This window comes from Balaenoptera musculus, chromosome 13 (assembly GCF_009873245.2).
Source record: "Balaenoptera musculus isolate JJ_BM4_2016_0621 chromosome 13, mBalMus1.pri.v3, whole genome shotgun sequence".
In the NCBI taxonomy this organism is placed as follows: Eukaryota; Metazoa; Chordata; class Mammalia; order Artiodactyla; family Balaenopteridae; genus Balaenoptera; species Balaenoptera musculus.
Genome location: NC_045797.1, coordinates 8,616,608 through 8,630,764, shown reverse-complemented (window position 1 = coordinate 8,630,764; position 14,157 = coordinate 8,616,608). Strand labels below are relative to the sequence as shown.

The 14,157-nt window shown below is 43.4% G+C and overlaps 1 protein-coding gene across 1 annotated transcript in view; it reads left to right on the top strand.

The window, feature by feature from the left end:
* VWA3B (von Willebrand factor A domain containing 3B) overlaps positions 1-14,157 on the top strand; it is a 211,562-nt gene that overhangs the window by 112,419 nt on the left and 84,986 nt on the right. Inside the window, 2 exon segments of the mRNA XM_036872281.1 lie at positions 3,939-4,037; positions 10,792-10,974. Of these exon segments, the coding sequence (XP_036728176.1) occupies positions 3,939-4,037; positions 10,792-10,974 (282 nt within the window).

Sequence of the window (14,157 nt, the reverse complement as noted above, 5' to 3'; positions counted from 1 at the left end):
GTAAAAATCACTGATGAATAGTATCAGCCATCTAAGTGGCTAAAAATATGTCAGATCATTTTTTTGTAAAGTGTGATTCTGCTCTCTTCAAAAGTCTTCATTGAAGAACTCTTGCTTGCTTGCTGAATGTGCAAAATTCATTTCCAAGAAGACCAGATTCCTCTATTATTCTTTGGACTAGTTTGGTCCAGGAATCAACCCAGTAAGTTCAGGAGAACACTCAGACGTTCTGAGCCTGCCGTGTGCTGGTGTCACAGAGCAGTGGTCAGCTGGCATAGCCAGTCCTTGGGTCAGAGAATTTAAAAAATTTTAGTTATTGTTATTTTTAAGTTCTAAAAGTTCCATTTGGTTCTCCTTCTTGTCTTTTTTTTTTTCTCTGATGAGACCTTCTTTTTCTTTGCTGATGCATTTCGGTTTTCATTTGTTTCAAGATTGTTGGTAATTGCTAGCTCAAGTATTTTTTTCATGGCTAATCTAAAATTTTTGTCGAATAATTCTAACATATTTGTCTTCTTGCTGTTGGTGTCTATTATCTTTTTTATTTCAGGTTGAGAGCTTCCTGGTTCTTGGTACGATGGACTGATTATCAATTGAATCCTAGACATTTTTGTTTTATGTTATGAGACTCTGGATATTCTTCTAGCCTTCTATTTAGTTGGCTCTGTCTCACACTGCTCTGTCAGAGGGATGGGTGGGCCCTGCCTCATACTTCCAGGTGCAGGCTGAAGTTCAGGTTCCCCACTCGAACTCTGTTGACACCTGATGGGGAGGAGCACCTTGTTACTGCTGGGTGGAAGTGGACATCATTGAGCAGGGAGGACATGGTACAGTTGGTGGGGATGAAAGTCCGAGCTCACTACTTGGCTTCCTTGTATACCACTCTGGCAGAAGCGTTAGGTGATTTATTTTATTCATCCTGCTTGGTGTTATCTGACCTTCTTGGGTCCGTGGGGTTATGTCTGTCATTGTTTTTGGAAAATTCTCAGCCATTATTTTTTTTTCAAATATTTCTTCTGTCCTGTTTTCCCTCTTCTCCTATGTTTCCAATTAAGCATATATCAGACCATTTGATACTGTTCCACAGCTCTCTGATGCTCTTTTCTGTTTTGATTTGCTCTTTTTTCTCTTTGTATTTTTTTAAAAATTTATTTATTTTATTTATTTATGGCTGTGTTGGGTCTTCGTTTCTGCGCGAGGGCTTTCTCTAGTTGTGGCAAGCGGGGGCCACTCCTCATTGCTGTGCGCAGGCCTCTCACTGTCGTGGCCTCTGTTGTTGCGGAGCACAGGCTCCAGACACGCAGACTCAGTACTCGTGGCTCACGGGCCCAGTTGCTCCGCGGCATGTGGGATCTTCCCAGACCAGGGCTCTAACCCGTGTCCCCTGCATTGGCAGGCAGACTCTCAACCACTGCGCCACCAGGGAAGCCCTCTCTTTGTATTTTAATTTGGGTAATTCCTATTCCTCTATCTTCACGTTCACTAGTTATTTCCTTGGCTGTTTTGAACCTACAGTCATTCCTCTATATCTATAGGGTCCTCATTCATGGATTCAACCAACCCCAGATGGAAATTTTTTTTTTAATTCCAGAAAGTTCCAAAAACCAAAACTTGAATTTGCTGCACGCTGACAACTATTTACATAGCATTTGAACTGTATTAGGTATTATACATAACCTAGAGAAGATTTAAGGTATATGGGAGGATGGGACTTCCCTGGTGGCGCAGTGGTTAAGAATCCGCCTGCCAATGCAAGGGACATGGGTTCGAGCCCTCGTCCGGAAAGATCCCACATTCCGTGAAGCAACTAAGCCCATGCGCCACAAGTACTGAGCCTGCGCGCCTAGAGCCTGTGCTCCGCAACAAGAGAAGCCACCGCTATGAGAAGCCCGCGCACCAAAACGAAGAGTAGCCCCCGCTCGCCGCAACTAGAGAAAGCTCGCGTGCAGCAACGAAGGCCCAATGCAGCCAAAAATAAATAAATAAATAAATTTATTTAAAAAATAAATAAAGTATATGTGAGGATGTGTATAGGTTATATGCAAATACTATGCCATTTTATATAAGGGACTTGAGCATCTGCAGATTTTGGTATCTGTCAAGGGGAGAGGGTCCTGGACCAACCCCTGTGGATACCAAGGAACAACTGTACTCTGAACTCTTTGAAAGACTTCTTCACCATCCTACTGAGTTTTTTATTTTTATTCTATTATTTCTTAAGGTTCCACCTCTGCTGAAATTACCCACCTGGTCTCAAATGTTCACCTTTGCCATTAGAGGTTTTAAATGTATGAATCACAGTTATTTTAAATTTTCTGTCAGATGGTTTCAGCATCTGTGTCATATCTGTGTTTGTTTCTGATGAGTACTTTTGTCTCTCGGTAGTATGTTGTTTACTCTTCTATTTATATGCTTATTTTTTGTTAAAAGCTGGACATCATGTGCAGTATATAGAGACTGAGATAAATATTTTTAATGCCTGGAAATGAGCATGCCTTTCTTTGTGGGGTGGGTTAAAATTACTCTAATTAGGAGTTGGGCTGGGTCTGAGGTTTGTTTGTTTGTACCATATCCCTCAAATTCTTGTAGCGATACTGTGTGTTAGGGTAGGGGATGACGTGCCAGCGGGTTGTCTGCTTCATCCTCGGCTTTTGATTTTTCCCTTCACCCTGGGCCTCAAAGAGAGCGTTTCTTTTGAAAGTTATTTGTTAGCTGATGTTTCTAGGGGAGTGATGGGGGTGGGTGTTCTCTGAATAAGCCTCAGTCTTAATCAGGCATGGTGTCCAGGAGTCTCAGGGGTGTGGCCTGCTCAGTATCCCTGAGCCCAGCACGTGGCCCTGCTCCTTCCGCAGGTGTAGGGAGTTTGTTGTTTCCTCTTTCCTTCCCCCAGCCTTCCTGGGTTTTGACCAGCGCCCTAGTGTGAGCGTGTTCATTGTTGCCCCCCACTCCCCCCCACCAACCCCATATACACACACAGATTAAGGCTTTTGTTCTGCCAGGGAGAGTGAGGAGAGGGTCTCTATGCAGATTCCTGTGTCTCTCTCCCCCAGTTCTGCACCGTGAAGGAGACTTTCTCTAGACTCTCCCAATCTATTCTGTGAGCCCCCTGTGGGGTTTGTGGCGAAACAGCCTTCTAGAGAGCGCCGATGCCCCCATATCTGTGGCCTCTCGCCAACATACACCTGGCAGCCTCCGCTGATTCACCAGTCACCCCAGCCCAACTCTTCTCCTGGTGTCTGGCTGCATCCTGTCCCAGAATGCCAGGGCTGGCCTCTTGCCTGACTCTCCAGGGGCCCATCCCTCCCCAGATTTGGGGCCAGTTGGTTGCCCTGTGACCTGAGCCCTCTCATGGGCATAACAAAAGTCATGTACTTGCTGTGTGTCTGGCTTTTTTTCATTCTGAGTTTTGGAGTGACACCTTTGTCAGTTCTGTACCTCCCTGGGCAGAAACTGCAGGAGTTTTACAACTTTACAGTTTCCTGTACCTCCGGATTGCTCATGACACCACACTCATGTTTGCTGAATATTGGGTGTCATGAATCAATCCTGGTTGGAAACTAACATGGTCTCCGCCCGGGTGTATTCAGGCTGCATGTTTAAGCCGTTTCGACAGCTGAATGAACAGTAACTGAATTAGTGCCTGCCACAGAAACACACAAAGATAAAATTGAATTAAGAGCTCTGTCGTCAGGACGGGAAATCCACCGTCCTGGCTTCTAGCTATCCTGGGACTGTCTGCATAGATGCTTTTATGACATATCCAGGGATTTGTCTTCTTGGAATTCCTGGGCTTAAATTATTATCTCAATCTAATTTAAATGTATCTTTTATTTCATAAGTACTTTTCTTTTTGGAAGCAGAGAATAAATAACACTTGTTTGTGAGATCTTTTTTGAGATTCAAGTATGTACTTCGTATGTCTCTCTCTCTCTTTTCTGTAGATTGGAAGTTCCACAAACACCTTGAGTGCCCTGCAAATTGCTTTTGCTGATAAAGAAACACAAGTAGTCTACCTTTTGACAGATGGGAGACCTGACCAGGTACTTATCAAAGTTGGGAACAAAGAGGGACTCACTAATCCCCTGAAAGTGAATGCTGAGAGTGGGTTTGGGGGACCTTTACCACTGCCACTAAAAAGCTGTTGAGAGATACTTGCCTGGCTTAGGGACGCAGAACTGAGGTAAAAAACACATACACACTGAGAAATTCCTTTGTCTACTACAACAGTGAGGAGAAGTTAAGTGACAGTGAGTGTTGTTTGGTTAATTTGATGCACACCCGTAGACCTGGAGACCAATCCCATGAAAGGAGATGTCTGCCTTCCACGAAAGACTGGTTTATATTTTATTATAAACTAAGAGTGAGGAGATTCTTTTTGATTTTTTTCCTTTGGGGACACTGAATCGAAAACATGTCACTGCACAGTGTCCTTGGTTTTATCCCTAATTTTAACTTAGTAATCATTTAAACAAAAGCATGCCTTTCTGGTGAAATGTTCTTTGTTTTGTTTAGCCTGACTGGAAAATATTTGAAAAGTTTTAGCGGCGTCTGTTCATCTTCTTTTGAGCTTTGTGAATGAAAGACTAATGCTCTGGGCATTAAATAAATATACGGATGTGCAGGCCAGTACAATGTAAATTAACCGCTAAAGTGAATTAGTATCAACTTGTTTCCTTCATTGTGAAGTGTCTGCATGTGAAGACTGCTAGGCAAATATCCAGGGCTTAAATACTAAAGCAACTGGATTTTACTACAGTGTTAGATTTATGGCCGAGAAGTTGTATAAAGTGAAATTTTATTTGGAATGATTTTCCTATCAACTTCACTACACTTTCTATTCAGAGGCAATTTATTGTGCCCTGTGTATGCTCCTTGTGTGGCGGCTACACGTTTGAGGCTATGGAGATGAATAATATCCCTCCCTAGGGGAGCTTACACGTTGGAGCATGTGCTAGCATATACAGTTAATTCTGATAAGATATAGGGAGTGGAGTTGCCTGTGCTACGGGCTGTACGGGAGCAGAGTGATGAATTCTGCTGTACACGATGGAGAGAAGGCCAGGCAAGTTTCCACCGAGGAGGGCGCATTTCAGCTGTGTCTGGAAGGAGGAGAAGAAATTTCCTAAACAGGGAAGATTACTGGTATCCTGGGCAGAAGGAACAGAAGTGTGAAAATATGTGGGCTGCTCGGGGGAACAACCCGAGAGCAATGAATGGAAAAGTGTCAGGGCCGAGTCTCGGAGGTTTGGTTGGGGGAGACTGTGAAGGTCCTTGAATGTCACACAGAAAGGATGGGCTTTACCTCAGTAGGGACTCTCAGAGGAGCAGATGGTCCCATCCACCTGTGCGTTAGAGATATGCCTCTAATGCACAGGTGGATGGGAGAGCCAGAGAAAGACTAGATCTTGGGCTGGTGAGGTCCCACCTCAGGGAGGAGTAGCAGAAATGAGGAGGAGGGGACCCTTCAGAGATGAGATCATGGAAGTAGCATCAAAGGACTTGGTGGCCAGTTTGGGGGCAGGGGGTGGGGGGCTGGGTGAGGAACAAGGGAGAAAGGGGTCAAGATGACTGATTTCTGGTTTCTAGTAATTGTTATTAACTGATTGAAATCTAAAGAAGGAAAAGATCTGGGGGTTTCTGGTGGAGGAAGCTGAGTTTGAGCTCCTGGAGTTCACGGCTGTCCAAAAGCCCCTAGAAGGATGGGGCTGGCATCTGGGGGAAGAAGTAGGCTGCAGGTTCTGACTTGCAAGTCACCTGGACAGGGGATCTTTTTCTTGTTAATAAACCCTAACTGATTTTATTGTAATTTAGAAAATGTAAGTAAGCATATAATCATAAGGAAGAATAAGATGTAAATTGTTCATAATTCAATTTTCTGTTCTTTCTCATCTAATACATGCAGTTTTTCCAAGTCATGAGAAATTCTTCAGAAACATCATTCTCAATGAGTGCATCATATTAAATGACATAGATTTAATAAAACTACCTTAAAAATTGACTTGATTTAATTTTTGAATAGTAGTACATTCACATGGTACAAATGACAAGGGTACGAAAGGATAGAATGTAGAGAAAATCCTCCCTCCCACCTCCTTTCACCAGCTAGGAGGCAGGTGATATGTATATTACCAGTTTCTTGCATCTTCTTTGAGAGATAGTTTGCTATGCAGACAGATATTTGTTTATGTATATTTCCTTTTAAAATACATAAATGATAGCATATTACACACACAATTCTGCAACTGTATTAATAAAACAATATACCTCGGAGATTGCTTAATATCATTTCATAAAGAGCTTCCTCATTTTTTCTATAGCTGCCTACTATTCCATCACACAGCTACTTAGTCATGTCCCCCGGTGATGAATGTTTAGGTTATTTCAATCTTCCTGTTATATACAAGGTTGCAGAAGTAACTGTGCACATATATCATTTTGCACATGTATACCTGTAGCATAAATTCTGAGAAGTGAACTCAGTTAAAAGGTATATGTTTTGATAGATACTGCCAAATAGCCCTTGAAGAAGATTTACCAAGTACCAGCAGTGTGTTGAGAAGGATTCTTGGTCTACAGTCCATCATAGACTTACGAGGGTCTGGAATCTCCCAAAATTATATAAAAAATGCACTCATACATTTCTCTGGGGAGAAGATCAGTAGCTTGCCCCCAAATTCCCAGAGGGTCTGTGGTCCACTTAACGATGAGGCAGTAGGGAAATGAACGACTTGGAATCAGAAATATGCAAGTTACTGAAAAAGTGATTTATAAACTCTTATTCAGGCATTTCATATTTGTATCTGCCTTTTCCCCACAAGCAATCTACTTATTTTGCATTATTCCTCAGACTCTCAAAAAAGCAAATGGATATTTGATATTCATGTTCTATGTAGAGGACATTAAGATGTACCACTCAATCTCGATTTGTTTTTGAATTTTCACTGACTTTGTAGGACCTGAATATGTAAGACCAATGTCACTATTCCCGGTACTCCGCAGAATTTTCTACTTGGAAGAACACACAGAAATGGTGTTTAGGATTCAATTCCATGAACATCAGCGTGCTGCTTGTTTATTAAGTGTCCAGGGCAGAATTATGTAGAAGACAAGTCTTTTAATTAATCAAGTTCAAAGGGTTCTTCATGAACCTGGGATTGCTAGGTGTCCTTTGGTGGGCATCTGTAGGTGCAGATGGACACTGCAGGGCCTCTGTCAGGAGCAGCCCAGCACACCTTTGGCTGTGGTTATTTTGGGACTTCTTTGAAGTTAGGGACTCACCCTCACAAGAATGGACGTGAGGAAGGTATCTGCACCGTTCTAAACAAAAATGGATGGATAATAAAGCCCCACGTAGGGTATGTGAGGGATGGGGGCAGGGGAAGGCACAGGGTGACCCCCTCTGCACAAACAAACCTCCTTCAGGCTGTTGGGAGAACCGTCCCTGCCTTTCTTGGCACCCCAAGTTGACCTTTGTGGTGAAAGGAACATCTGGCTGCACACCTGTTTAGACTCAAGGATGAGGGCACTGGGGGAGGGTGTCTCAGGTGTGCTGCTTGGCCCCATCTTAGGGACCGACGGGACCTCTGAGGGGAACAGACTAAGGAGTCCTGGTCTGAGAAAGGCTTCCTCGGTGTCCTACAGACGTGGCCCCCGCATTCCACAGCCCCGCAAGCTGAGCTACTATAGTAAGTGGCTGGGAAGGGTCAGGATGACTCAGGCTGTGGTGGTGAAAGGCTTACTTCAACATACTGAGTCTTCTTTTAAGCTGTGAGGACACCCACCAGCGAAAATGATCCTTGGGGGCTGCAGGGTTGGGGCAGGAGGACAGGCGTGGCTCTCTTCCGTTGCAGGGATGGAGCTCCTTCTGCAATCAAGGTGCAGCCCCGCCTTCTGCCCAACTCTCCACCACCACGCTGGGCACTAGAACCTCGTGCCAGTTTAGCAAACACTACCTGGGGCTGTGTGCTGGTGGGGGGCTCACAGCGGCACACGTAAGAGACTTTCTCATGCTCATGCTCTCTTGAGCTGTCAGGACTGATGGAAATAAACAGCTTTAGAGCCAGAGACCTGGGTTAGAACTCATCCCCAGCACTGCCCATCTGAATGACCTTGGGCAAGTGCCCCCGATGTGAATTTCCTCATCCGTGACTTAGAGATAGTGCTCCCTCCTCACAGGGTTGCTATGAGTGAATGAGGTGATATTCTCGTGAATGCATTACATGGAGATTATACATATATATATATATATATATATATATATATTTTTTTTTTTTTTTTTTTTTTTTTTTGCCACTCGGCATGTGGAATCTTATTTCCCCCACCAGGGATCGAACCTCTGCCCCCTGCAGTGGAAGCACGGAGTCTTAACCACTGGACCACCAGGGAAGTCCCTAAACACTGGGGTTTTTTTGGGGGAGGGGGTTGTTTTTGTTTTTGTTTTGGCATTCCACAGATATTTACTGAGCACCTTTTATGTGCCAGGTACTGCTATCAGTCTGGGATACAGTGGGGAGCAAGATAGACAACATACCTGCCTTCAGTGAAGCTTCTGTTTTATGGCGAGATAGGCAATGAGCAAATGACTATACGAAATAATGTCAGGTAGCATATGAAAGATGAAAATGCTACCCACAGTCCCTGGCACCCACACTGTTGGCACTAAATCAACATTAGTTTCTTTCCCTTCCCAAATATCTCAGCTGTAAGTCAATATAGGACTAATTTCTAGCTAAAACCCTATCTATCAAATTAACAGAATTTAGGTCTAGCATCTCCAGTCTGGTATATGGGGCTGAGGGGCAGTGGGAAGGAGTCCTGTAAGAAATGAGGATAATGATAGTACCTTCCCTGGTGGGTTGTAGGGGGGATGCAGGGAGAGAGCACAAGCAGAGCCCTTAGTGCCCAGCACATGGTAAGTCCTCAAAATGGAAGCTAGGTTGAAGGAAGAGCAGGCAGCAGAGAGGGCTTTGCTCTGTCCTTGAAGTTGACAAGAGGGATGGGATCAGCCCTCAGCTAGGTTAGGTCGCTGTTTGGTTAGGAACCAGCCAATGGGCAAAGGGGAGGGGAGAGAAGAGAGGAGGAGAGGTGTGGGTGGGCTTATGGGCAGGGACAGGCTCAAGGCTGGTCACGTACAGAGACTGAAGCCGTGTGTAAGTGGTGGCTGGAATGAGACCAGTCTCTGGGGGACCACTCAACTGGCCATCTCCCAGTGGTGAGTCCAGAGGCCTCCCTCATCCCCCTGCCTCCCCAGGGCTCATAGCAAACGTATAGGAAGGATTAACAGTCAAAGGATAGGAACTGGGGGTGGAGAGTGGGAACTGGCTGAAGGAGCCAGCAAGTTGGGTCCATCAAAGAGGGACTGAGAAACGCAGAGGCACTTCTGAGGGTGCTCAGCTGGGTGTGGTGGTGCTGGTAGAGAGGTGGCAGGGCAGTTCATCAGTCATCTTTCCTGAGAGTCGGGTAATGTTTACGGAGAGCCAGTCCTTACCAAGAGACGGTCTTTATTGCAAATGGCGTGGAAACAAATAGTCTGGCATTGCTTCTAGTAGTAGAAACTCTTTGAATCTAGTCTTACCACTTAAGAGGTTGATGACCCTAGGAAACTTAATCCTTCTGATCCTCAATTTCTCCATCTTTAAGTGGAGTCCATATCCATACCTACTGTGCCAATTAGAGTTTCATGTGACTGCGAAAAAAAGCAAAAGAGCAGACCAATGATGGCTGAAACAATGGAGAGATTTATATCCCTATGACTACGAAGCCCAGCGGAAGGTAGTCTAGGTTATACAGCTGTTCAAGGATGTCTCCAAGAAATAGGCTTCCTTTAATCTTTATGCTTCACTGTCTTTGTGTGTGACGTCCACCCTCATGGTCACAAAAGAGCTGCTCCACTTCTAGGCAGAGTGTCCACTTTCCAGGGGGCAGGGGTGAAAAGGGAGAGGATATTAGCTTTTTTTGTTAAGTCTTTGTCTTTTTATTGGCAAAAAAAATCTCTCCCTTGAGACTTCTGCTTATATCTCAATGGAGAGACCTGGCCACACCTAGCTGCAAAAAAAGTGTCAGAAGATGAGTTTCTATGTGTGTATGTGTTGTTTGTTTGTTTGTTTGTTTTTAACTAAGTATGTTGCTACCATAAAAAGAAAACCAGGGCTCTGAAAGTAAAAAAAGGAGAGGTAGGCAACTAGCCGTCTTTCCAAAACTCTCTCACAAGATGGTTGTGAGGATTAACTGGGATATTATGTCCCCAACAGAGTGCCCAGCACATGGAAGGACCCTAAATCAATGTCTCTTTTTTCACTCTGTGGGAGACACATTGACAATGGTCTAGAAATTACTCTTTGGGAGTAGATGCTTTGGAAGCCACATGGAGATCTGGTGGCCTCACTCTGTAGAATCCCAATAGCCAAGGTGTATTACCCATGACCCTAATACTTTAAGCGCTCAGAAGTATAGCCCAGCACTTTAAAAGCATGGACTCTAGGCTTAGGTGCACTGAAATTGAGTAGTTTGGTTAGTCAAATATTTCTCCCAGATTTTTTCCCACCAAACTGTGAGCCCTCAGAGGGCAAGAGCTGAGTCATTGGTGTTCATACTCTCACTATCTGGCAGTGTTTGCTTTGTTTATTGAATTGAATTTACACCTTTCCAAGAAGTCACTCTCCGCTGTATACAGGATTACTATTTGAGAATTTCACTATCTAGAGCAAATACTAGGGATTTTCATATCTTTTTTTTTTTCTGTCTCTTCCTCTCTCTTTCCATCTCCCCTTTTCCCCTCAAAATGTATCATTTCAGCCACCTGAAATGGTTATAGAGCAGGCCAGAGGTTTTCAGAAAGTTCCTGTTTACACCATCTCCTTCTGTTACAATGATGAGATTGCAAATGGATTTTTGAAAGAGCTTGCTTCTTTGACTGGAGGAGAGTTCCATTCTTACAGTTTTGGTTACAAGGATCCCTGTCCTCCAGAGGCTGTTCAGGTAAGAGCTTAATGGGCTGAGAACAGAGTGTTCACTTATTTCAGCACTAATGGCTGGAGGCCCATGGATGAGACTTTAATTGGGAAAACAGCAACCACAAGGACAACTAAGTTGAGAAAATGAATCACTTAACAGTGAGTGTACTACAAAATGTGGTCTAAGGACCACCTGAGCTAAGGCACCTGTGACAATGCAGATTCCTGGGTCCTACTTCAGAGCTACTAAATCAGGCTCTAGGCATAGAGGCCTAGGAATCTTAATATATTTTGTTTTTTTTCTATGGTTTTTATTATGGAAAGTTTCAAACAAACACAAAAGTAGAAGAGTATATGGACCATGTACGTATCAGTCAAATTTAACAATTATCAACATTTTGCCAAACTTCAGGAATCTGTATTTTTAACAAGCATCCTGGGGGTCCATACATAAAGTTTGGTAACCATTGCCTGTTTACAGACATTTGTGGGAAACTTTCAAAAAATTCAGATGTTAGGTAGTTGTCTTCTGACTTCTCAGGCTGTATAACCACGTGACACCTGATAAAGCAATCCATTCTAATGCACTAATGGGAGAAAGTAAATAAAATTCTATGCTTCAGTCTTCCAGTCTTGGCCTGATGATATGCACTTCAAGAATGCCCTTCTGTGGGCTTCCCTGGTGGCACAATGGTTAAGAATCCACCTGCCAATGCAGGGGACATGGGTTCGAGCCCTGGTTCAGGAAGATCCCCCATGCCACAGAGCAACTAAGCCCGTGCACCACAGCTACTGAGCCTGTGCTCTAAAGCCCGTGAGCCACAACTACTGAGCCTGCACGCCTACAGCCCGTGTTCTGCAACAAGAGAAGCCACCGTAATGAGAAGCCCGCCTACCACAACAAAAGAGTAGCCCCCACTCGCCACAACTAGAGAAAGCCCGCGTGCAGCAATGATGACCCAACACAGCCAAATAAATAAATAAATAAATATAAAATCCTTTAAAAAAAAAAAAAGAATGCCCTTCTAGAGAATGTGGTTTTTGTCTTACTGTCTGCTCTGAGGAGTGACAAACCAGAGTACTGATCAATGCTTACATGTGAGGAAACTACCAGAGTCTGGGGAATGAATCATCCAAAGGAATTGGAGGGAACAATACTCTGAGCTCACACAAGGCAGAGAATACTACTTCCATCAGTTATACTGGAAAACCTCATAATCTTATGGGCATCGTTAAAGAATGATCTTCCCTTAGCAGTGGGAACAACCAAACACTTCTCAAGTTCTGTATAGAAAATCTTAAATGCAAGACCTGAAAGGATCAGTCCATTTCCAAGGAACTTAACTGCATCCCTGAACAAACCCCAAGAATAATTATAGGAAAGCAAAAATATCCACCACTCAACAAAGTAAAATCGACAATTTCTGATATTCAATCAAATAGTACCAGGTATGCAAAGAAGCAGGAAAATACAGGTCCATAATGAGGAGAAAAAACAAACAAAAATTGAAACATGTAAAACTGACTCAGATGTTAGTATTAGAGCAAGAAAATAGTTATTGCAACTGTATTTGATATGTTCAAAAAGTTAGGGAGAGAAATGGAAGATACAAGTAAGACACAAATCAAACTTCTGGAGATAAAAAAGTACCATGTATGAGATAAAAAAATACATGTAATAGGATGAACAGCAGATCAGACATTGCAGAACAGAAGATTAGTAAACTGCAAGATAGCAATAGAAATATCCAAAATGTAACATAGAAAAGACAGAGAATTAAAAGCAAAAAAACAAACCAGAAAAATAGAAAACAAGGCATCAGAGAGCTGTGGAAAAATTCAAGTAGCTTAAACATATATGAAGCAATAGTGACCAGAAGTTTTACAAGTTGGATTAAAACTGTAAATCCACAGATCCAAGAAACTCAATGAATCCCAAGCACAATAAACATGAAGAAAACTACACCAAGTTACATCAGAATCAAACTTCTCAAAAACAGTGACAAAGAGAAAATTTTAAAAGAAGGTGAATTATATACAGAGGAACAAAGATAAGAATGACAGCAGATTTCTCATTAGAAACAATGTAAGTGAAAAGAGAGTGATGTGACATTTTTAAAGTACTGAAAGAAAAACAACTGTCAGTATAGAATCTATACACAGAATATATTTCAAAAAGCAAAGTTAATAAAGATATATAAAAACTGAAATAAGTCATCGATAAACCTGCAGTACAAGAAATGTTAAAGAGAGTACTATAGGTAGAAGGAAAATCATACCAGATAGAAATACAGATCTACACTAAGGAATGAAGAACAAAGGAAATGGTAACTGCATGGGTAAATATGTAAGTTTTTTTTCCTTGTTATTCAAATCTAACTATAAATAACTGGAGGGATTTCCAGTTCCAGCAATAATGGAGTAGCCCCATTCCTCCTAGGTCCTCTGTCTTACAGCTTAAAAGCCCTGGACATAACACAACAAACAAGCAAAGGAAGACTCTGAAAAGTAGAAAGAAGGAGGTGGAATGCCTGGGGACCTCAGAACTTAAGGAATGACATGGCATGAGTTCTGTGGGTTTTGTTGTTGTCTTCCATATACCCCAGATGGGGCACTGCCAAAGCCTCCAACCTGGAATCCCTAACAGGCACAGACCCAAAAATGACCCAAGAACAACCTATTTCCCCTAGCTTACTTAGCCAAAGACCTTTTTGGCAATACCTGCCCTACTCCAGCCATACACCAATGGGAAGACTACATCCCCTTCCCCAGGATTTCAGTGGAGCTGAACAGGGAGATGATCTTCCATACCACCCACCTGCTCCATGGAAGGAAGTGATGGTGCTCTGATATCCCTGTCAGGTGGTATCAGTATATCTGCCCAGAGAGCTAATATTCCAGCCCCGACATGGTGGAAGCCAGTGGCAATGCTTCTCTGCTGGGGTAGTGTGAGTGGGGCTGAATGGAAAGATGATTCTCCAAACCCCACCAGGCAGAAGCAGGTGTGCTGCAAATCCTGTGCTAGGGTAGTATCAGAGGATTGAGAGGGAAGCTGATCATCCATCCCACCCGACTCCAGCAGAAGTAAGCAGTGCCCTCATTCCCCAAGCAGGGTATTGTCCAAGGCGTCCAGTGGCAAGCTGAACCACTGTCCCACCAGGCAGCACTGAGACTTAACAAGGCACTATGAGGTCAGGGGTGTCACTTC